This window comes from Copadichromis virginalis, linkage group LG2 (assembly GCF_057382275.1).
Source record: "Copadichromis virginalis isolate Kocher_CV1m ecotype Utaka linkage group LG2, C_Virginalis_male_GT1.1, whole genome shotgun sequence".
Lineage (NCBI taxonomy): Eukaryota > Metazoa > Chordata > Actinopteri > Cichliformes > Cichlidae > Copadichromis > Copadichromis virginalis.
In genome coordinates this window covers 21,445,970-21,469,262 of record NC_140619.1, presented here as the reverse complement: position 1 = coordinate 21,469,262, position 23,293 = coordinate 21,445,970, and the positions used below count along the sequence as shown (strand labels likewise).

The 23,293-nt window shown below is 40.3% G+C and overlaps 1 protein-coding gene across 1 annotated transcript in view; it reads right to left on the bottom strand.

Moving 5' to 3' along the window:
- aff2 (AF4/FMR2 family, member 2) overlaps positions 1–23,293 on the bottom strand; it is a 208,992-nt gene that overhangs the window by 81,236 nt on the left and 104,463 nt on the right. Inside the window, exons 5-9 of the mRNA XM_085473161.1 lie at positions 19,078–19,122; positions 15,308–15,394; positions 12,518–12,554; positions 9,827–9,887; positions 4,116–4,170 (exon numbers count right to left, since the gene is read on the bottom strand). Of these exons, the coding sequence (XP_085329287.1) occupies positions 4,116–4,170; positions 9,827–9,887; positions 12,518–12,554; positions 15,308–15,394; positions 19,078–19,122 (285 nt within the window). The remainder of the gene's footprint in view (positions 1–4,115; positions 4,171–9,826; positions 9,888–12,517; positions 12,555–15,307; positions 15,395–19,077; positions 19,123–23,293) is intronic.

Below are 23,293 nucleotides of genomic sequence, written 5' to 3'. Positions count from 1 at the left end.
AGAATTAGCAGACAGTGACTGGGTAGAGCCGCCTGTGTCAGCACAGTCAAAGTGGCCACACATCTTATTTTAACCCATAAGAATATAGAAAGGAATGAGAATATGAAGGAGGAAATCAGCTATAGAACAAACTGTTTTTGTAGCAGGCTTTATTTCTTTATATGGATAAAGCTGTGCATATGGAGACTGAGTGGCCAACAAGAACGGCAGTTTTTGGCGCTTCTACCTTGGCTTCATTTTTCAGCTTTGGCTGAAGGTGACGTATATGACAAGTAGGACTCGCTAGTTGTTCCAAATCTCATTCGATTGGATAAATATATGCATACAAACTCAGTGCAAACGATGCAAGCAATCAAATGTATACAATCATATGAAAAAGAACGTTTTCCACAGTACTCTGAGGTTTGCAGACAATCGTTCATGGATATCTTATTTATGGTCTTGCTATAATATTTTGGTTGAGTTCTGGACTTTGACTGAATCATTGTAGATTTGTTGCTGTGTTTGGGATCACTGTCAGACAGACAGTGATCACATTTGACTCCAGAATATGATGATTACAAGGTGCCCAGGTCCTGTGGCTGCAAAACAAGACCAAATCATCACCCCTCCAGCACACCATGCTCGACGGGGTGTTTTTACTGTCGTAGATGGCCAAACATCTCCACTTCTGTCTTGTCTGTCCAAAGGACGTTGTTCCATACGTCTTACAGTTTGTGTGCAGACCTAAGCTGCGATTCCATTTCTTTTTCTTTTAGAGAGAAGACGTTTTCTCCTGGAAACCTTTCCAAACAAGCCATAGTTGTTCAGTATTTTTCTAATTATACTGCCACTCACTGCAATCCTGAATGCACACATTACACAAACTTAAACCATTATAAATGACCTGCCATCATTTATAATTATAATATCTACCATCATGGTTATTATACAATCAGAAGGCCAGTTAAAATGGGATGAGAGGAATCGGTATCTTCATTAACAGAAAACATCTCACAGACTCTTTGATGAGCGCTGATATCTGTGTGCACAGTGGGGAGGGGGCAGCAGCACGACCCCCACTGACTGCTTTGAACTCATCTCTGGCATCATTAGCGCGTGATGACAGTGATTAGAGGAGAAAGGGCCATCGTGCCAATTTCCATACTGAAAAACAAGACAGGAAGAGCAGGACGACCGCACGCAAATATGCAAAGTTTCCCAGAGTGACAAAGCCGACCTCTTTAGTCAGTGAATAGTGGATAAAAAATGCTGATACACCCCACAACAGGACACATCACCGCTCCAAGGTTTGTAAACATCAGACCAGTGATGGAGAAGCTACCGCCGATACTGACATTCTGACCTTTAATGACTATGCTTGGTGTTTTTTAGCCCCAGAATTAGCATGCAGAGCCACCAGAACACTAACTGACCTACTGTATTTAATTACAAACACTTAATAAATTGAACAATTTAAAAAGCTATTACAGAATGACGAATTAAATTAGCATCTAAATGATTCATTACAAAACTTAAAGTAAAAACCAAAAGATCGCCAGTAATTAGTCACTCAATAAAGTCAATAAATAAAGTACAGGAGGAGCTTTCACTTTCTTTTCTCCGTGTCTGCTTGTTACTGGAACATCTCACTTTCCTGCATGTCTGTGTTTGGTTTATTGCATTTTAATAGGAAAAAATAAACAATCTCACCAGAAATTACATGTATTAGTTTTCCTGAAGCTTTTGATCATATTGCACATTTTCTTCAGCATGAAGTTGCACAATGTTAGTCTTGATGTGTAGTGTGAGATAAATGTCAGGTTAAACTTACAGTTATTATGTAATAATAACAACTAACTGACTCTTCTAAAGTGTAAATGTCAGCCAGTATTTATACTGTAAAACCTGAGTCGTTCCCCCTGCACCCTGCATGACTTCAGTATAAACCTGTAGCCAGCTTTGTTGTACTTTGATTTCCAGCTGTTTGTGACATCACAGTGAGGGGGCAGCATGCAATCAGATTTGGTCTTCCTTAGCGCCTCGTCCCTGAGCCTGGCCTGTCAGATCTGTGACCCAGCGTTTCGTGTATTGTTGATTTCTTATGTTAATATTATGTTAAAATCACGTGTTCTCCATAAGAAAGGGTAGAGTTAAGTTATTTTGTAATAGTCATGAGCAGTGTTGTTCAAGTTACTTGAAAAAGTAATTAGTTACTTATAACTGACTACTTCTCCAACAAAGTAATCCTGTTACACTACTGATTACTTATTTTGAAAAGTAATTAGTTACATAGTTTCTTAGTTATTTTTCAAAAACATGATACACAACCTGAATATGTAATAAACCAACAGACCAATTCTATTTTTTATGCATAATCCATCATATAAAATTGAATCAAAGGGAAAATTCTCTTTTTAAAATTGTTTAATTAGTTTAAAATTTTTAATGTTATGCACATTACATCAAGTAAAAATTGAATTATATGCAACAGTCTTAGACATTTCTTTAACATTTAAACCTATTTTCTGCATATTCCAGCATATAAGATTTGAAGTTACATTTTTCACTGTAGAAAGAAGTTTGTGTACGGCGGACACTAATGTTTTTATCACTTTGTACGCAATAAACCGTAAAGTACTATAAGTCCGTCCACATTTTTAATGCTGCATGGTCGTACTCTCTCCTGCACTCCATATTATCCATTGTTGATCTGCACACGTCTGTTGTTGCCACGGACGTCGCACACTCGAACGTCATTATCATTAGACGCTCTCACGAACAAAATCACGGTTTAGTAACGTAGCGTGCTTACAGGAAAGTAACAGTAATCTAACTTATTTTGCAATAGTAATCCATAACATTAATTGTTACTTGAAAAAAGTAATCAGATTACAGTTCATTGTAAAACATTACTGCCCATCTCTGCTCATGAGATAATGTTAAGTTTGGGTTACGTTTCCACTCAGGCCTTCTGTGTTAGTTGTCGTGTGTTTCTTGTCTGCGTGTTTCATGCTTCCAAGCCTGAGTTGTCATGTCTGCATCTCTCAGTGTTTCCTGTTTTATTTTGAAGAGTCAGGTGTCTCTTGTTTTACTTCCCCTGCGGTGTCATTATGTTGATTTGTGTCAGCTGTGTCCCCAGGTCTTTCCACTTTCCCTGATCACCTCTTGTGTGTATTTAGTCTGTGTGGTCCATTCAGTCTTTGTCAGGTCGTCTGTTTTCTTCCCTTCATGTCAAGTTTCAGGTCATTCGTGATTCTGTTCAGGTTGTGCTCAAGTTTCGTGTTCGTGTTTATTCGTCATATTCATGTTTTTGTCACAGTCATCAAAAATTGTATTTTTTTTCCAGTTTAGGTTTTAGTTTAGTTTTCGCCCCGCTTCGCCTTTTGCTTTTTTTTGGTATTCATGCTAATCAGCCACAATAAACGGCTCGTGCTTTGTTTAAACTTGTGTTTTGTCTCCCTCCGTGTCCTGCGTCTTGGTCCAGATGACATGACCCGACTTTGCCGTGTCATTCATGAAGAACAAAATAACTCTGGGCACGGCACTGACATCCAGCACCTATAAACAGTGTTACTCCTTCTGATTTTTATTTAATGCTTCATAAACAGGAAGCAATCATTTTGAGGAAAATGCAACTGCAATATATAAAATCAAAGGTTCATTTATCCATATAATGAATGGTTAAAGAAAAGCGCTTGATATAAACTGAATGCAAACCAGTCAATTCCATTAAATCTAACATTTTACAGTGTACTCATGTAACTCATAGGAAGATTTACATGTGATCCTATTACTTAAAGTAAGTCTTTGAGTATGTGGGCACTTTGGGGGCTCAGTATCCTTCATATGGAGTCCACTGTCAAAGCTGATGCAACTTTCTAAGTATCTATCTTTTAAGCTACTGTAATACAAGACATTAAGTGACAAATGGAAGGAAAAATGAGGACGAATTATGCTTTCAGTAACACTGACAACTCCCAGATGAATGAATTAACAAATGTGACCCAACCACAGCTGAATTTACTGGGTGCTATGCTAGTAGATGAAACGCTGAAGGACAGATGGAGGAGAAGCCGGAGCGAGGGATCATATGCAGCAGCTGAATAAGAGGACGGACAGCAGAGGGAGCTCACCTGTTGTTCGGCCTCTTCCTCGTCGCTGCTGATCTTCAGGTCATCCTCCAACATTCTGCACAGAGACACAGAGACACGTGTTATTGCGGCCGTGACCTCCTGTCTGCTTGCATTAGTTCGATTATGGCAAGTTGTGATCTGCGATTCCCTTTCAAGAGCCTTTTTTTTGGTCAACGGATTAATTACACAGCAAAAAAAAGCAGCGAGCTGGTGGTTCATGTTGGGGAATGAGGAAGCGGACATTCACAGCTAAAAACCTACCAGATGTTCAGCTTTTAGAGCTCAGGGATTGTTTTTTCACCTGGAAACTTTCTGTCTGACAACTGCTGACCTACGGCCAAGAATTTCTTGGAAACAAAAGAGGAGGTGCTTGGCAGACACGGGCCCTTCATCACGATTGCACGCTGATTTTTTAAAGAGGTTTCTAATTGGAAAAAGAACCTGGTCGCTGCCCTGTTTCTCCTATTCTCGTGTTTGCTTTGCTCTCCCCGTGCGAGAGATCAACTGCTAACAATACAGCTCCAATGAAAGAGATATATAAGGCGCAGTCGATAACATGACCTCCCTCACAGCATCACCTGCTCCTTACCACACAAATTATTCAGTATTTATGTGCTGTGGATTGGCAAGTTCCCATGTTTTATTGCTTTATATAAACCCTCCACACAAACTACTGTTATTTTAAGCTTGCACTGCTATTGTTATGACAGGAGAATCCCCTAAGGGGATTTTTACTGCCTCACGAACCACTCTTGTCAGTGCTTGCACCGCTAAAAAATACTCCCCAGTGTTGTGGTGTTTTCAGATGGGGCTGTATGAGTCGTGAATAACCGAAGCACAATAAGAAAAAGCTTTGCAGATAAGGGGCACGGCGCTGCACACGGCGATGATAGATATGTTTGAATGAATGAATAATGGATTCATATTTTATTTCATAAGAAGGGACAGATGGAGAGAGAGAGATAGTGAGTGAGATGGAGATGATAATGATGGGGAAGTGAAGGGGAGCGAGTGGTGGTGGCAGCGACTGAAAGAGAGGGAGATGCAGGCTGAATAGAGAGAGAGGGAGAGAGAGCGAGGAAGGGAAGCATGGCAGGGAAATGAATAAAATGCACAAGAGAGAATAAGGAGGACAGACGCACTCAAGATATAAATGAGTTATGGACTAAAGCATCCATGACATGCAGAGCTTAGAAAGCAGAACATCACATTTCTACTAGGTGCAGATGCTCTTAATTGCCTTTATAAAATTGAGTCCTTTTATTGGTAAAAGTTCAGCGCTACCAGAGCTCCATCACTCGAGGAGGAGCCACAATCAAAGCCACGCTAAGCTAATTACTCAATACTTCCACATGTGCATCTGCTCACCCTGCAAATCTAAATGTACACACGGTTGCCTGGACACTCGTCTCCCTGGAGCACAACGTAGCGCTCAGCAGATAAAGAGCCACAGTTTTCCCTCCGGAGACCAAAACGGTGTGTAAAGTGGAAGTTGGATGGAGTGGACGGATAACGGTACGCTAACGTGTTCATCGTCTTAGCATAAGTTCACTGTCAGAGTTAAGATTATGTCTTCTTCATCACATTCGCAAGACTTTCAGAAAACTTGACCTCTGACCTGGAGGTCGAGGTCCCTGAGATTCAAAATCCGAGGTTTATACAGCTGATCACTGAAACTGTAAACTAATTTGGGTCATAGTTTGTTGTCTTTTAAGCAAAACATTAGCTGTGAATGATTAACACCGTGATTACTTACTGTACATGGTAGAAAAAAAATCTCTACCACGTAATGCAACAACACCTGCTTCATTTTAGCTTTAAGCTACTTCCTGTATCAGGTTTAGATTTATGAATTCACTTTTTTGCATTTTCTATCTGATCGAGTTTCTTCTTTGGTATAATCTTTTATCTTTCTGAACTATTTTGTTTTCTGATATCGATATTAGATATGTTTTTAAATCTTGTTTTTCATGTTTTGACTGCGATAAAGTATTTCTTCTTCTTATTATTAATAACTGCATTTTAAAAACAAATGTTGAGGAAAGTTTTGGCAGGCTGCTATTTTAGACTTTACCTGCGTAGTAATACCACCACCTGGACCCCAGTTTTATGGTTAATGATTGCTGGACACCAAAGGTAGCACTTTTCCAATGATAATGTAGGGAGTTTCCCCCCAAAGAGGGACAAAGGACCCCCTGATGTTCCTCTAATCACATCAGCCAAGGTGTGAAAACGGGTGTGGGTCTCAATCAGCCAGGGTTTCGGGTGAGAGATCAGGGGGTTCTTTGTCCCTCTTAAGGGGGAAACTCCCACTGGGTTTAAATCTGGGAGTCTCCGCCATTTGACCTTAGAACTGAAGAAGCTTCTTGGATGAGAGGTGAAACGTCTTCAAACAACTTAAAGAAGTCCAGACGCTTTTCTTTGAAAGCTCCTTTGACTACAATGACCTGGATGACTGAGAACCTTCACAGACACTAACCAAGGTGTTATCTGTGTTTCTGAGCCAGCAAAGCTCAAAAACTGGTTCACTAAAGGAGGCTTTTTCATGCATTTGCCTAAATGAATATCATGTGATTGGATCACAGTGTCACAAAACTTCTTACTCACTGCGCTATCGACTATAATGAAATAGCAGAATTCACTGTGTTTTTCTTATTGGGCATTAAGGTACTGAGCCTGGAGAAGGATTACAGCTGGATGAGTTTTCTGTAAAGCCAGACATAGTAAACATTCAGCAAAGAATATAGCAATTAGCCTAAACAGCTCATTTACTGTTGAATAAGACGAGGTAGGCCTATTCATTAATTAAAGAGAACATTTTACGCCTGTTGAGCATCACAGTGAAAACAGAGAATGGCCTAATGGCAGCAGTAAACTAGGCATTGTTTTTAACCAATAACAATTATTTCACCCTAATAAACAAAGCAGCATTTATATTTGAATACAAGATTGGGGAAAAAATTGCACTGTGGGGTATACATGAGTAATCAACAGGAAAGGGCTTATCAGCTTTGAAAGCTTAGCATAAAACGGCACAGAAAGCACTGCAGCTCCCACAGACTTCATCCTAATGGAGATATAATTAACTATTTAACTGCATATCTAAAGTGAAGGAAATGAGAACTTACATTTTGACCTGGGACTTTAATCAAACCATCCAGCTGAATTACCGCTAACTTACAAGACTGCCTTGACTTTTTCTTAAGTTGCAGGATTTTTGCATCATCTCCTACCCATCAAGTCTTTTTTAGGAGAGTGCTTTTTGACGCCATCCTCACCAAATACTCTCTAACCCTTAAATGAGGTTTTTAATAAAGTGTATAAATAATGCATCACACTTGACACTTAAAAACTCTCATTAGATGTAGTAACACGAGAGTTGTACTACTTTATATGATATGGTGTGACAGCAGATCAAAATCCTCTTCCTTAGATACTGAAATATCTTTAACAAGGAGACTAGCATGTGCAGGACAGCAACCATTAAAGACAGCAACAGGTCAGCACGGTCGCAGACCTGGTCCCTGACTTCAAAGCCACCATTTCAAAGGCTACGAGACAGCGAGCACACTGTTGCAATAATTTTATTTGTGGCTCAGTCTTCAAACACTGTTTTTCCAGGTGTTACAGTAGCACTGCAGAGATTAGACTTTTAGGGAATAGGACAGAAAAAATATGGGTCATAATATTATCATCTTTGGCACTACAGAGTTCCTCCTCCTATTTGGGATTTTTCAAGTGGTTTGTTTATCCTTTCTAATATCTCTGGCTTTGTAAAGCTGAAATGACAAGCTTTCATTAGCTCTCGCTAACTAATTAGCTAGCTAGCTTAGCTCAAAATGTATTTGGCAAAATGGCTAAAGTTAGCATAAGTGGGGTTCAACTGTGTCTGTGATTATTTTTAAGTGTTAGACAACTTTATTTAAAGTGTACTGCAGTAAAAAGTGTTGAAAAAACTACAAACATTCCACAGCTTTGTTCTTTGTTCTGCAAAAAGCAGCTTGCTACATTGTTACAGCATTATACTGTATATAATAAAGACTTATTTAAAAATAAATTTCTGTGTAATTAAACAGTTTGTGGCTGCTGATAAACTTTACATGCAAGCTATTTTAAAGAATTATGAAACCCTGATATGAATAAGCAAAAGAGAAGAGATGGATACATATATAGACGGAGTTTAATTTTAACTTGTTTAATTAGTTAATTAAAACAAAGCATCGCGAAGGCCCACGGTGGGTGTTGACGCGATGTGATTTCTGCCCAGTGCTCTGAATGTCAAAGTGAAGAAATTCAATGAAGCATGGGTAAACGGCGGGAGTAACTATGACTCTCTTAAGAAACAACTTTCAGGATAAAGTCTAAGTATATTTAGCAGATGTATTGCTGACTCATTTACTGACCACCCCTTCTTCTCACATTTTAGGTTACTAGGTTGCCAGTTAGTGTCGTTTTCCATGATTGAAAGAACAATGGAGAGGATGGAGAGGCAGGTAAGGTGGTAGTTGGTATACAAGTCACATGACTTCTGACTCCTATCTGGTTACACAGTTTTCAGATTTTCTTATGTGTCACTTTTCAGTTTGAGTTAGGGAAACCGCTGCTATTTGCAACAAGCTTCTCCACCAATTTCTTGACACAATTTCAGACATGGAATAGCCAGTAACACAGCAGAGAGGTCCAGCTTAATGACTCAAAGCAACAGATGAGCAGGTGCTAGCAAGTGGATGAGTTATTAAAAAAAATATCATATAATCACAGCTGATATGACAGGGGAAAAACTCTCCATAGAAGTCAAAACCATCTTTGTACCCAGCTGTAAATATGTTGGACATTTTAACATGGGAGTCTGTGGGGACTTACATGTATCTGGAGCCAACCTCAAGCAGCACCTAGTGGAACTGCAGTTTTTGCCATCTGGGGCACCTTTCAAAGCGTCAGTCATAAAAGGGGAAAAAGTCACCCCGTATGTAGTTGTCATGAAATGAGGAAATTCACTTTCAAGGTTAAAAACTGATTTTTTTTGTACCAGGCTGTAAACATGTCAGTTTCATCTGTGAAGTTGGGGATTGATTTGCCTCTGGAGAGCCTAAAGGGGTGTCTGGAGAAACTGACGTTTTTTACACTTTACGTTAGCTTGATGTTTCATGCCCAGAGGTTAGCGCTTGGCTTGAGATGAGCTGAGAGACGCAGCAGTTTGATCTTACTGACACTGTTAAAATATGAACCGCCTCAAATCCACATCAGGGTAAGTTGGGTTAAGTTACCACTGCAGGAGCTAAGCTGGCTAGCTAGCGTAATGACACTCAGTTTTATCCTTCCTTTCTCACTTGCTCTTGCGTTTTTGACTCGTTAAGCTCGTCGCGAGCAAACGTGCAGTGCAAACCGGGGTCATAACGCGGCCTTACGAGTCGAGATTTGTGCCTTTCCACTCTCATCCTGCCGTACAGCTCTGTGAGTGATGCGTGGAGTGGGTTGCAGCCAGAGATGTTGCAATATGCTCCTGGCTCACGTTAAATTAATGTAGCTGCACTTTCCCGCTCTGATCCACACAATCTTTTTTTTCTCCTCCTACCACCAGTGAATTTCATCCAAGAGTCAAGTTTAATTTTACCTTGAGGCAAACGCAGCAGAAGCAGCAGCAGCAGGTCAGAAATTCTCAGTTTCTCTGTGTGTGTGTGTGTCAGAGAAAAAGAGAGAGATATACTCACGACTTCTGCGGTGCAGTTGGTGGTTTAGCAGCAGGCTTGTTAGCTGATACAGTACATCGCTCTGCAACACAACAGAGGACATTCAATCACTGTATCACAGTTTTGCATGTGTCAAGACTTGTGTCTGTGTGTGTTGATTAGTGTTTGACAGGAAGCCAAACTCACATCACTGTAGACCAGCAGTACTGTCACATTGGAAAATATGACACTCTGTTCCAGTGTGTATCTGTTTGCTTTGGTAACAGGATTGTGGGGTAAAAACAGTAAGTAAATGTCCTTTTGCAATAAAAGTCAAACTGAAACACTCTGACAAAAACGAGGAGATTATTTATTTTCCAAGTGGATATACAGAGGAGTCTGTGAACAGAATCCTTTTTGCTGTATTTCATATTCCAGTCAGTCGTATTTCTTCTTTTCTTACACAGAGAGGAAAAACCTGCCAGTGGGGAAATGCTTGAGCTTTATATACGGCACAAATAACTCAAAACACTACAAGATGGATTTAACAAAGAGCAACAACCTCAGAAAAGCTTTTCATGATCTGATCAACCCTGGGAGTCGGAAATACTGTAAGGTACTATATGCAGTACTAGGTGAAGTTAGCGTAGAGTCCTGTGAAAAAGGAAAGTTTCCACAGGACTGTGAATAACTAAATGCATCCCATGATTCAGTAGCTTGTAGAACCACCTTTTCCACCTTTTGCAGCAATAACCTGAAGTAATCGCTTTTTGTATGACTTTATCAACCTGTGGCAAAACAGTTTTTCCTCTCTGCTTGATAGTATGTTAAAAACGGATGCAATGGATGACCAGCTAGACTCAACTATGGAGCTTTTTGACAGTGTTATGGCGTGTTGCTTTATTCTGACTGATTCATAATGACCTATTTTGTGGTTTCAGAGGTGTCTCAACCGATGGAAGAACACACACACAAACACAGGAGCCCAGAGGCCACCGGTGAAATAGAAAACTGTATTTAAGGTGTTTTTCAACCTCTAACACCATCACCATTAACCAGATGTGTTATCTGTAAATATGCGGTATATCCATAAGGTCTTAGGAATCAAAGCTTTTTACACCTGGTTCTGATATGCAATCTGCATTTGGACGCATTATCTACATAATCACATCTGATTGTTAGCATTAACACCTTGTTTTAATTATTGTCTCATTATCTCAAATCAGCCTGGAATGTGATCAGATAAAATGGTAAATGGCCTGTATTTGTATAGCGCTTTATACTAGTTCCTATGGACCCCAAAGCGCTTTACACATCCAGTCATCCACCCCTTCACACATTGTAGCCACAGCCACCCTGGGGTGCACTGACAGAGGCGAGGCTGCCGGACACTGGCGCCACTGGGCCCTCTGACCACTACCAGTAGGCAACGGGTGAAGTGTCTTGCCCAAGGACACAACGACTGAGACTGTCCAAGCCGAGGCTCGAAACAGCAACCTTCCAATTACAAGGCGAACTCCCAACTCTTGAGCCACAATCGCCCCAGATCTAGATATGTAAATTACTCCGGCCCACCTGGCTGACTTATCAACAATTTAATCCATTACTGTGTGCAACTTCCACCACCAACACAGGTTTTTAGATATCTAATTGTATAAACATCTTTATAGGGGCCTGTTATTCTTATTTCCAGCTCTGTATTTTTCTTCCTAAATCATACTAGAGGATTCACATGATTCACAGTTTAAAATAAGCCATATTTATGTTATACAACAGCCTGATTGCCCAGGTCCCACAGGTTGGTTAGCAGCCAACTGACAACCACCTCTCGCTAGGGGACCTCCGTATTCCCCAGAAGGTTGTGAGTGGATGTTGAAGGTTGCTGGCAGTTGCTGTGGAGGATCTGGGAGCAGCACAGTCTTCTCACAGTGCCTGATTTAAGCGAGTGACATCCAGCAACCACTTGCCAATCACTTACAGAATACCAGTGGTTGCCAGGGGGGTTGTCAACATGTTTGTGTCACTGAGCTCACTGGCTAAAAGAATGACCTTAACTTAAAACATCTTTCTTCTGACTGGCTCAGTCACGCATTTGAGAAATGAATGACAAAGCAGCAGGTGGGTGGGGCTTCTGTTTTGTTAGCTAGAGCTGTGCTATGACCATATAAGGCCATCCCTGCTTCCTGACATCACACAGAGCCAATAATAGGGGGAAAAAACCTCAAACTCAGCATTTAAAGTGAGTCTGAAGAGCTTTTAAAGCAGCGTGATTGTTTGTGCATATGTTGACCTCACTATCTAAACTTCGGTTGAGGTTAACATCAATCCTCTAACAGTATTTATATGACAGAAAACGCAGGAGATCATACAACTGCTGCCGTGTGGACGCATTTTCAAGAAAGAGCTACTTTTTAAATGTTATGCATGAATTAATATACACTGTGACAGAACCTTTTACCCTCATTAATCTACTCTAATGTGATGCTGTCAGTTCAAACACAAGCCCCCGATTTCCACTCATCACGTAATCACGTTTGTCTGATTACTTGTTCAGATGAACCCAGGAAGTTAAAAGCAAAGGTTTTTCCGACTACCCTCCTCCCGTGGCAATGATTTCATTTCAACGTCAGCTGCCTTTCTCACATTCCTCCTGGGTGGCGTTGCCTTTAATGGCCTCGGCAGCATTAATTATCGCAGAGCTCATACGTGAGTGTTTACGCTGGGAAAACTTACTCTGGGTGTTGTAGCCCGAGGTCACATGCTGTGACTCCTAGAGAGCGGGAGAGAAGGAAAGAGAAAGCCAGAGGGAGACGAGTTGAATGAATAAACCAACAGATGTCATTATTGATTTCACAGCAGCACAAGGATGCCATTACACAGAATTCAGAGCCTCTCATCTCCCCGCGTCGACGCTCCTCCTCATTCTTAAAACTCACTGTGACGCAGGATTAGTGTGAGGCTGGAGGCTGAAGGCGCCACAACAGTCCTTCCTAATTCATTAAGTACTCAGTCAGACTTACTGCCTCTGTGTTTACATTCCTACTTCACCTCACACCAACACCAATGAGGCACTTTGCATATTAAGAGTAATTCATAAAAGCATGAGGCAAAAAAAATCAGTCTGCTGTTTCAGGGAGAATTGTTATCGTCACCTCAGAGATAAATGTTCAATACAGCATTGCTGCTTCTTTTAATGTGGCAAATCTTCTAGATATATATATTACAAGGCGTCGTAAATCTTCCCTTTTTTGTAGCGGCGGGTGAAACTTTGAACATCGATCTTCTGAAATCTTCAGTCTGCTTTTATTGTGCCTGAACGCCACTTTTCAAACATGACAGACAAACAGTGCAGGTGAGGATACAGAGTTATTTTGCTGATGACATTTCTGTAGGTGATCTTTGTTTCCTTGACTCTTCAGCTGTGGCTGTTATCACTGTTCCTGTTAAATACACACTCAGTTTTCTTGTTTTTGATGAACGATTAAACGATAAAGTGGAAAAGCGTTCAACTTGAAGTAGTTTTTATCTTATTTATTTATTTCTAAAGTCTAAGTGATCTGCAGATCCTCAACTTTTTTCTTTTTTTATTCGACGGATGAATTTGTTCTGTTGATTACAGGCTGGCTGTGTTGAGCTCTGAGAGATAATTGAACTGGTGAGTCAAACACAGTGTTAGGGTCCCTGGGTCGTTGACCCAGTGTTTTTGTGTTTTTGGTTCTTTGATTTTGTTATTTCATTATATTCTAGCTTTGCTTTATGGGTTTTAGGATTATTCTTAGTTTAGGTTCTCTGGGTGGGGTTTGGTTAGAGTTTTAGTGTTCTGGTTTTCTGTCTGTGTTCCATGTTGCTGTCTCCCCTTTCTGCTGTATCCCCACATCCAGTCAGTGTCTCTGTTCCCTTTGTTATAGTGCCTGCCCGTGAGTCTGTTATGTTTCCTGTTTTACTTTGAAAGTCCATGTGTGATGTTAATATGTCTGGTTTTGCTTCCTCTTGTCTCGTTAGGCCTGATTTGCCCCAGCTGTGTTTCCCTCCTGTTACCCATTCCCTGATTGCTCCCTCTGTGTATTTTAGCCCTGTGTTTCTTAGTGTCTGTGTCGCGATCTACCGTTTATTTTGCTGTGTGTTTTGCCTGTCCACCGGTGTAAGTTTATTTTGAGTTTTTCTAGTTATGTCATGTTGCATTCAGCATTAAAGCCTTTTTGAGTTCACGTCTGTCTCCGGAGTCTGCACCTTGGGTCCTATTCCTGCCTGCACACAGCCACACCTAACACACAGAGGACGCCGTTGGTGCTTATTAGCGGTGTTCACCTGCGGTCCTCTGCTTCACAAAGTAAGGAAGACCACGCTGTGTCAGCGGTGGAACAAAGTCTTTTCAGACTGTTTTGCCCTTTTCCTGACTGAGCGATTAAACATGTTAAGGGACAGTAAGAATAGACGGTAATAGCTAAGTTAATAAGAAAGTATTTTGTTGCCAAGTGAATAACTTTGCATTAAACTGTCAGTAAGTTTAATTCCAGTGATTAGGTGGAAACTTTGAAATTCGCCTGATTTGCTGACGTTACTTGAAAATACTTTTTTATTACTGCCGCCAACGAGGTGATGATTTTGGTAGACTTTGGGTTTCAGTCTGTCTGTAAATATGATATCTCCAAAACTTTTGAATTAATTATGATAAAACTTTGTAGGGGTGCAGAGTGGGGTCACGTTAGCAATCCATTAAAATTTGCCTTTCATCCACAACTTGTGCATCAACTTAATGATTTATTGGTAAAAATCTGACAAAAAGCCGAACAAAATGAGAAACTATGATTCTTACAATTTATACCAACAACAACCAAAGGTGTTGTTTAACAAGTGGAAACTTTTTTTTTTTTTTTTTTTTTTATAATATATATTATGGCTGATCTGACAACTTGATAGATTTTAAATATAAATAAATATCTCTACTTTTAAGATTAGGCTTCAAACTTTCCTTTTTGCTAAAGCATATAGTTAGGGCTGGACCAGGTGACCCTGAATCCTCCCTTAGTTATGCTGCAACAGGTGTAGGCTGCTGGGGGATTCCCATGATGCACTGGGAGTTTCCCCTTTACTCACTATGTGTTAATAGACCTTAACACAGTAATTTCATTGGCTGTCATTTGTGCCACTGTGCAGAATGAGCCAACAGTAATGTGATTCTATCCCAGCATCACTGCTGCAGTAAATTTGTGAATCAGAGCTAATGAGCAGACTGAAGATTTTCAGTGACAGACTGCAGTTAGTGTTACTGCGCCCCTCCAATAAGTGTCACAGTATAAGTAAAGGTTTTTCACGACTGCATCGCATCTTTTTCCACCGCTCGCTGACTCACGCTTAAAGTGAAAATGATCAAGGCCCAAGAACATGATAACAACTTTGAAGGAAGCATGCATCAGCAGGCGTGTCATTCGGAGAGAATGTACACTATTACGGATTAATGTGAGCCACTTTGAATTTAGTGATGAAAGGTTTTGGGTGTAGTAGAAGAAAAAGCATACTAACCTTGTTTGGGATGGGAAATTTGGTCTGATCAGCTTTCCCAGGAGTGTGTATGGCTGTTAGTGGAGGAGGCCAGGAATGGGTCATCTCCTGAACACACAAACAAATTTTTAAATATATTATTTTAAACAGATATTCATAAGTAGCAGAATTTCTGTCATTATAACCAGCTAAATAAAGGATACACAGCTTGCACTTGTGTTGCCTTTACCTGGTGTCTAATCATGATAAAGTTTAGCCCATTGGAACAAAGGGGCTTGCTTATGCAACGTCTTTGGTGCAGTGGAGTGGAGTCAGCATTCAGTCAAGGTTGTGCTGCACCAGCACCCAATCAGGGTGGGTTCAGTATAAGTTTTAGTATAAACTGGAAGGCGCTTAGGGAGTTAGTGACCCACCAGGGATTGGTGCAAATGCAGAGTTGGTGATTTACCAAAATAAAAGCTGACTCCAGTTGGCTGCATTTCAACAGAGCTGCACAAGGCAGCAGCAGAAGCAGCAGCATCCCCTTTCAATTATTCTAATCACACCGTTTTCTCAGCTGAATTCCAATCTCAGTATGTAGAAGCATCAATTAGTTAACAAGATAAACATATGTGCATGAGTGGGTGGGTGTGCTGGAGCTTTATAATCTGTTAGGTACTGGCTGTTTTTATTTCTCACAAACATTGGAAAGGAGGCACATAGAAGGCTGAATATGGAAAATTACCAAATAGATTTTCTTAAAGCTTTGATTCCCTCCTTGATGTCCTTTGTAACCACCATCACCTGAAAACTGAATTCTTGGTAAATGTGTTTTAATGACCAATAACTTCTTTTTCTGTGACATGTGTTTAAAATGGTTGGTAAAGTCATTAAATCCATTTTTTTACATGCTCATTTCCACTCACACAGCCACCGTGCAGCAGGTCACGATGTCAAAGGGCCAGAATTTTCCCATCATCCATCTCTTCACCCCCCCTTGGTAGATGAATGCTATTCATCAGATGACACATGAGTCTGGGAGGACGTATGTGTGTGGGTAAGGTTGTGTGTATAACTGAGCTATACATTAATGACGATACTTGAGCATGAGTGTGTGGCTGTGTTTTCCCTCTTTATAATCGTAATGCACTTGGCCTGACGACATATGGTGTGTTGCTAGGTAACCGCTCTCTGACATCATTAACATCATTGAGTCCATCCTTGAAGAGTTCCTGTGCTTTCACAGACAGGACAGCTGTTTTCTCCTGAATTTGTGTTTGCATGTGTCTGTAAATGTGATATTGCAGCCACTGCGCGTGAGTTACTCAGTCTGTCATAGTTAAACGCAAATGGTTTCCCAGTTATTATCAATTTGTCATATTCTCCATTATCTACATCTATTACGCCCCGACACAGACATGCAAAATGTACATTTATCCACCACCGTGCACTGAAAACACGACCGACCTCGCTCTCTCCTTTCGCTCCTTCTCTGTTTTTTAATAAAGAAGCAGAACAGGGCACGCTGCGTGCTCCGTGTTAGATGGATAATGTGGTGTGCTTCACATCACCAGCTGTTTCTCTCTTTTGCCTTTTTTTCTCTTCCCATCTTTCTGTTAATCTTTCAAGTTATTCTTAAATTCATCATTCCAAAGAGCCTCTTTTAGATGTTTTCTGGCAAACATTTTCTAATCTGACATTTTTATTCTTCGGTGTAACCAAAGGTTTGCAACTTGGTATAAATCTTTTAAATTTCCATTCATGAAGGCGTCTCTTGATTGAAGACTTTATGCATGTACCTCCTTGTTAATATCACTTTTGTTTTCTGTGGTCTTTCAGGCCTTTTGCTGTCGATGAGCTACTCTGCCCTTCTTTTTAAGAACATATTATATATACACATATCAATTGATTTTTCCCAAGTTTTCTCTAATTGGTTAACTTTGTTTCTTGTCCAAAAATATGCCAACTGTAAATTACAACAAGCTAGCTAGTTTTCTTGGCTTGCGTCATTCCAAGGTAAAGCTAGCTAGCGTCTGACTCACAGTACACATGTAACAATGTAGATATGGTAGGAACATAGAGGGTAAATGCAGCCATTAAATGTAAAAATGTAATTATCTACATACACATATATCATCATAATCATGGCTTCTTGATATTAGTTTACTTTTCTAATTGGCTAGGTTTAGGTTAATGTTAAAATCAGACAGCTCAAATATCCAGTCTTTAAGTCTGACGTCATTAGCCGTTTCCGGGTCCAAACTCCGCTTCAGGTCCCAAAGTCAAACGAACACTGGCGCAACACTGAGAGTTACAAACTGTCCAAATTCTTTCATCTGTAATAAAATGATCAGCGTTCTGCTCTACCAGGTGTAACAATTAAGTTCAACATCCAGGTATCCATGAAAACAGAATTTATTAAATTTAACCAAGTTTGAAGTTAGCTCGCTAGTTTCTCCCTAAACATGTTGTTTTGACAGAGGAATTTCCGAAGAAATGAAGACGTACAGCTCTGCTATCACTTCCAACATAAATGAAGACAGAAAACTAAACAGCAGTGACGTTTGTAGGGTTACTGAAGTTTGGCTAGCTGGTATATAATGATGTGCTACGTGGTGGCTAGCTACACAGCTATGTTAGCATAATATAAACACATTAGCACTTTTTTCCACTGATAAAAGTTAAGGTGAGGGTTCCCGATGGTTAGGGACAAATGCAATCATTATACAATTCATTTAAACATTTTAATGGCAGGAACAGCTGGTTTGCCTACAGTCCCCTTTTGGCTCATTAATGATGTATTTTTAGATAATGCTTCTTGTTTATAGTGAACTTACCATAAGCTAAAACATTAGCATGGATATCATAGAGCTTGGTGCTCCAGTGGTTCAAACACTGTAAAAAGTCAATACCCCTCAGAAGGATTGACTTTACTGTACAATATCTCTGATGCACACCGTTACCTTGAATTGTGCAAACATCCACGACAACAATGTTCCTGTGACAAACATCTTGTAGCCGTGTCATTACAGAGAGAGAAAAATGAAGTGCAGGCCCCGTGCTCCGATTCACCTCACCTCACATTTTGAACTCCTTGATCTTTCCACTTGACACAGCTAAAAACCACAGACTGAATTCAATAGAGCACCAATATTATCGACAAAGGCATTTCATGCAGCTCACAGCAGCCTATCTGTCACACAGCCTGTTGACCAGCCTATTGATTTGTGGAGGGGGAGGAGAGGGAGGGGGCTGAATGACAGAGAGGAATGAAGAGGGAGGAAGACAGACACTGAGGGAGAAAGAGAGGGCGCACCAAGTGCAAGAGAGGAGAGACAGCGAGAAGTGAAAGCGGTAACTTGACATAAAGAAGTCAAAGACGGTCCCCGTCCTAATCTTCTGACTGGCAGTGAGGGAAGATTAGCGAGGGAAACATTTTTGTTTTGACATCACTCCCAGGAAGAGACAGGAGAGAGAAACTGTGGGAAAATGTATTGCTGTGTGATTTTGATTACATGCAGCTAGAAAGGAGGAAGAAAGAACGGTTAAAGGAGATGATAGGTCTGTGGAAAAGATGTCTGTATGATGTCATCCAAATAAAAGGACTTGTGTAATCATTGACCTAAGCCAACAGATTGCTTTCTCTTCTCCCTCCCTGCCTTGTAGTCCCCTTTCTTTTCCCTGTCCTTCCTTTGCAAAATCAGACTCTGGAGAGGGACCAAGCTCCTTGTGAACAAACAGAAAACAGCTGATAATCAGTGCAATTACTGTGCATGCGTGTGTGTGTTTGTGTGTGTACCCAAGCAACGTACCCGCAGAATCTCTTCAACACAGCTGGAGTTGTTTGGTAGGCTGACCTGGAGAAAACAAAGGAAGACAGAGAGATTGACTTCAGCACTATTTATAGCGACATTACATTGCACGGGACACAGCGGGGGTACAGAGGTTTAAGCACCAAAAACAAATAAAGCGGATCCATCCACAGCGCAATTACGAATCGCCGCGGACTTACACGGCACATGCTACAATGACACCTGTGGCCGATTTACCATTCAAACTCAACGAGAAGGACTTCTGAAACAATAGCTCACTGATTTCACAAAGATGTAAACAAACAATGCATTCTCATTTCTAGCTGCTGTTGGGTTTTTTTAATTGTTTTGATTTTATTGTTAGTTAGTCAATTTAGCTAACATTTTGAAAATCATTTATCCTCACTGGTTAATGCAATATTACTCTTGCAGGGTTATACGTTGCCATTATGTCTCCCCACGACCTTCAGTAATGTACATAATGTTTGTACTGTAGTGAAAATTCTTCGTTATCATTATCCTGTATCGTTTTCACTGCAGCTTCTTCAGCGCTCTGTAAATTGTTAGAAAATGATTATTCTTGGTTGACAAAGTGTAAGAGTGCTCTGATGGATTGATGTTTTCAGATTATTTGATCAGCAGCAGCTGGCGGCTGCTTTACCTCAGAAGCAGTAAGGGTCACACGCTGCTTCATTTTTGATTGTCGACTCAGTAATAATGGTGCAATATGTCATACACTGGTGTTCATGTGAGGGTCAATGAAGTTTTTTTGTTTTTAAAAAAAAAAAAGTGTCCTGATATATAAAACTACAGTAACAAAACACCAGAATATAGAAAAGCATTGCAAAGGACACAAAAACAACACAGCAGTGTTTTTGGGGGAGACAATAACAGGATGGAGCAGCTGTGGAAGTGACAGAAAACTAAACATGTGAAGGACTAACATGGTGCAGGGTAGTGTATGTTTTAATCACATGATTTATATAACACGGTAGGTGCATGTTTGTTAGCTGTTTAGCTGTTATCGTGTCACTTCTGCAGCTGTTCCCTGTCATTACTGCGAGTAACACTTGTAACATTTTTCTGTGTGTGTTTCTATTTGCTGGTGTTTTCTTAAATTGCAATGTGTTTGACCTTTTGAGACTGCCTGTCGCTCACATGGTAGCTCAGGTCACCTACTAACTGGAAGGTTGGTGGTTTGATCCCAGTCTTCTCCAGTCTCCATGCCAAATATCATTGGGCAAGATGCTGACCCCATGTTGCTCTTGTGTGAATGAGGCAAGTTGTGTAAAGTGCTTTGAGTGCTCAGATAAGTGTCAGTCTCACAGTGAAAATAAAACCTTAACATCTCCTGTTTTATGAGGTTTCCTCAAATTGGTAAATTCCTAATTTAGTGAATGTTTGAGTCCACTGAATACAAACATCTTGACTCTAAGGCAGAGAGTGGGGTATAGCTGAGTGGATGGTGGATGAGAAGGCAGATGGTGTGACACAATTCCACAGTTCTACTTTTAGAAAATGAGTTTATAAGAATGTGTTTATTTTATTGTAGGCAGTTATGTGGCCCTGTTCACAGTGAGTGCTTTGTTTTTATACCTTCTTCATTTTAATGTAACTAATACGAGGCATTTAAAATCCATCCTAACTTTCCATTAACAGTGTGAGTCTAAAGGGGATTTGGTATGTGGGTGGTTCAGGTGTTAAAACCTAAAATCAGGAAACACATGAATTAAAGAGCTGTTGTCAGATTTCCAGGTGATCATTTGGGTATTGTCCAAACAGCACTTGTGCTATAGATTTTTAAAGAGCTGATGACAGCACAAGTCTAGCTACCACTGAGTTTTAATATTTGCAAACTCACCCCAGTGCATAGAATTTATGACTCTTGGCATTCATAAAGTCTAGCGGCCAACCTGTGAGCCAAAACATTATTGTACATATGCACTAGGCTCCAAAAGAGCAAAATGAGACCCCAGAGACAGAAAAGGTTTTAGCTAAAACGCTAGGCAAGATCAAATTTAGAATTTTATCAAAAGCAAGATGTTTGAGTCTTGCTGCAGCAGAGGAAACAACACAGAAGGACTCCGAGTACAGCCTTAGTTTCCAGCGTGTGAACTGGTATGCAGCTTTGGTATGTATGTAATCAAGCTGGTTAATTATGTTCTTTTTGGTCTTGGATGGAAAAATCAGTCATTAGCGTATTTGGCTAACAAGCTTGCTACTTATGTTTGAAATCAACATTTTTAAACTATTTGTTCTTTTTGTAAGTACATATTTTTGAAATAAAATTAGAGTAGACACCATAAACAGACTTTTTAACTTCCAAGAAGGGCTTTTATGATTGTATACAAATGCCTTCAGTGTCTGGTTATGGTTATTCCACCCACTGTGGTTCAATCGCTTTCAAAACATTCATATTTTTCGGAGCATTCATTTAAAATTCTCTCATTACAGATGTAATTTTCAATGAGTCTTAATAAAGTCAAACCATTTGTGCACCGTTTGTCTAAAACAATGTGATGCACTGTAGTCGTCCACCCTCCTTGTTATGAGCGACTAACTTGTGCAGAGGGTAGAGAAAAGATGTTTTGAAAAATTAGTTATTTCAGTTTTAAAATTCAAAAACAGCCATTAAATAGCTGTGGTTTGGCCTGCATCGTGTGAACCACGGGGCCATTTTAGCTCCACAAGTCACTGGACTGCTTTGAGGTTTGAGGATAAAGAAAGAGGCTATTTGAGCTTAGACATACGCACACTCTGATTAACCAGTTCAGTGGCTGCGCGCTGCTAATCTATGTTAACATGCGCCCTTGTCAATAAAGTCGTCCTTTGTTAACAGGAGTCATCTGCACTGAGCACTAAAGCAACATTGCAGCAGATGCCTGGGATATCACTGCAGACAGGTCTGGCATTTCAGAACGCTCCTAAAAACCTAAATAAAGTATTTGTGCCAAACCACACACAAACATTTCTGAAGCTAGAAGTCTTTGCTTTTTCAGATAAGCCAGCCCTACTAAGAAGTTTTTTCCCTGCTCATTCCAAACAAATTATTATTGTCGCTTTTGGAAAAACACAACTTTGTTTGCTAAAAAAGACACAAGAAAAAAAAATGTCCACTGCCAAATTATTGCCTCACAAACAGTAATTGAAAAGAAAATCTGTCTGGGTCAGATCTGGGCTCAGATCAGTCCAGCAGATGGGCTCATTAAAGCAGAAAGAGTGTGAGGAACAGCAAGATGAAGGCAGAAAGACTGAAAAGCTCAGAAACTCTGAGGCAAATTCACTGCAGAGCTCTAACATATTACATCAACATAACCTCTGTTACACACCATTACTAATAGCACTAACACGAAACGAGGAGCAATTTAGTATAACCGTGATGAGAAGGATGACATCATACTCTGCCTTAAATCACTGACTGTTAAAACAACAAAAGGGACTCTGGGCCGACAGGCTGGTTGAGCTCACCAACGAAGTATCCGCTTATTTGTATGTTTTCTAGACATGAGCTGTTCATCTACATCGACATGTTAATTCAACAGTGAGTCAAGAGGAAACCAGAGTGGGAGGATGAAGATGTGTTTTTCCCCCAACAAAAGTCCCAAGGCCACTTTTTACTAAAAGAAATCTTACAGACTTCTAGACAATACGAAGCAGATGTGCTACATTTGTATCATGCGATAAAAAGCCAACAGCTGGATTATTTAGCTAATGAAACAACGTCATTACCATCAGAAGGCAAGCACACGAGGTCTTGATTTACTGTAGATTACAAAGTGGACACGAGATTTCACTCACAGTGCAACAAACCTGAAGCATCAACATGTCTTGAAATTCTCCAGGGGCCCGGCAACAAACTAATTATTTGACCCAGGGTGATATCTGGCCTGGAGTTGGACAGCCCTGGTCTAGGCCACACACAGGATGGACGCCTTGCAACTACGTGAAATTGCACTGAAATTTTTTGCATTCTGCAACTGATTGCAAATAGTTGTGACTGCTTTAGATTGCAAGGCCTTTGCACTGGTTACCTGACGGGAGGCAGAAAAATCGAATTTTTAAATGCAGACAGATTGTCAGCATGCGGCACTCAATGTGAGTGAGTCTATGCCAATGAGCAACTCATCTGCCACATGACTCGACTCAACTGGCTGCCAAATGTTTGTATGTTGGTTATGTTCATATAAAAGCAAGGTTGCTGAGGATACTCAATGTT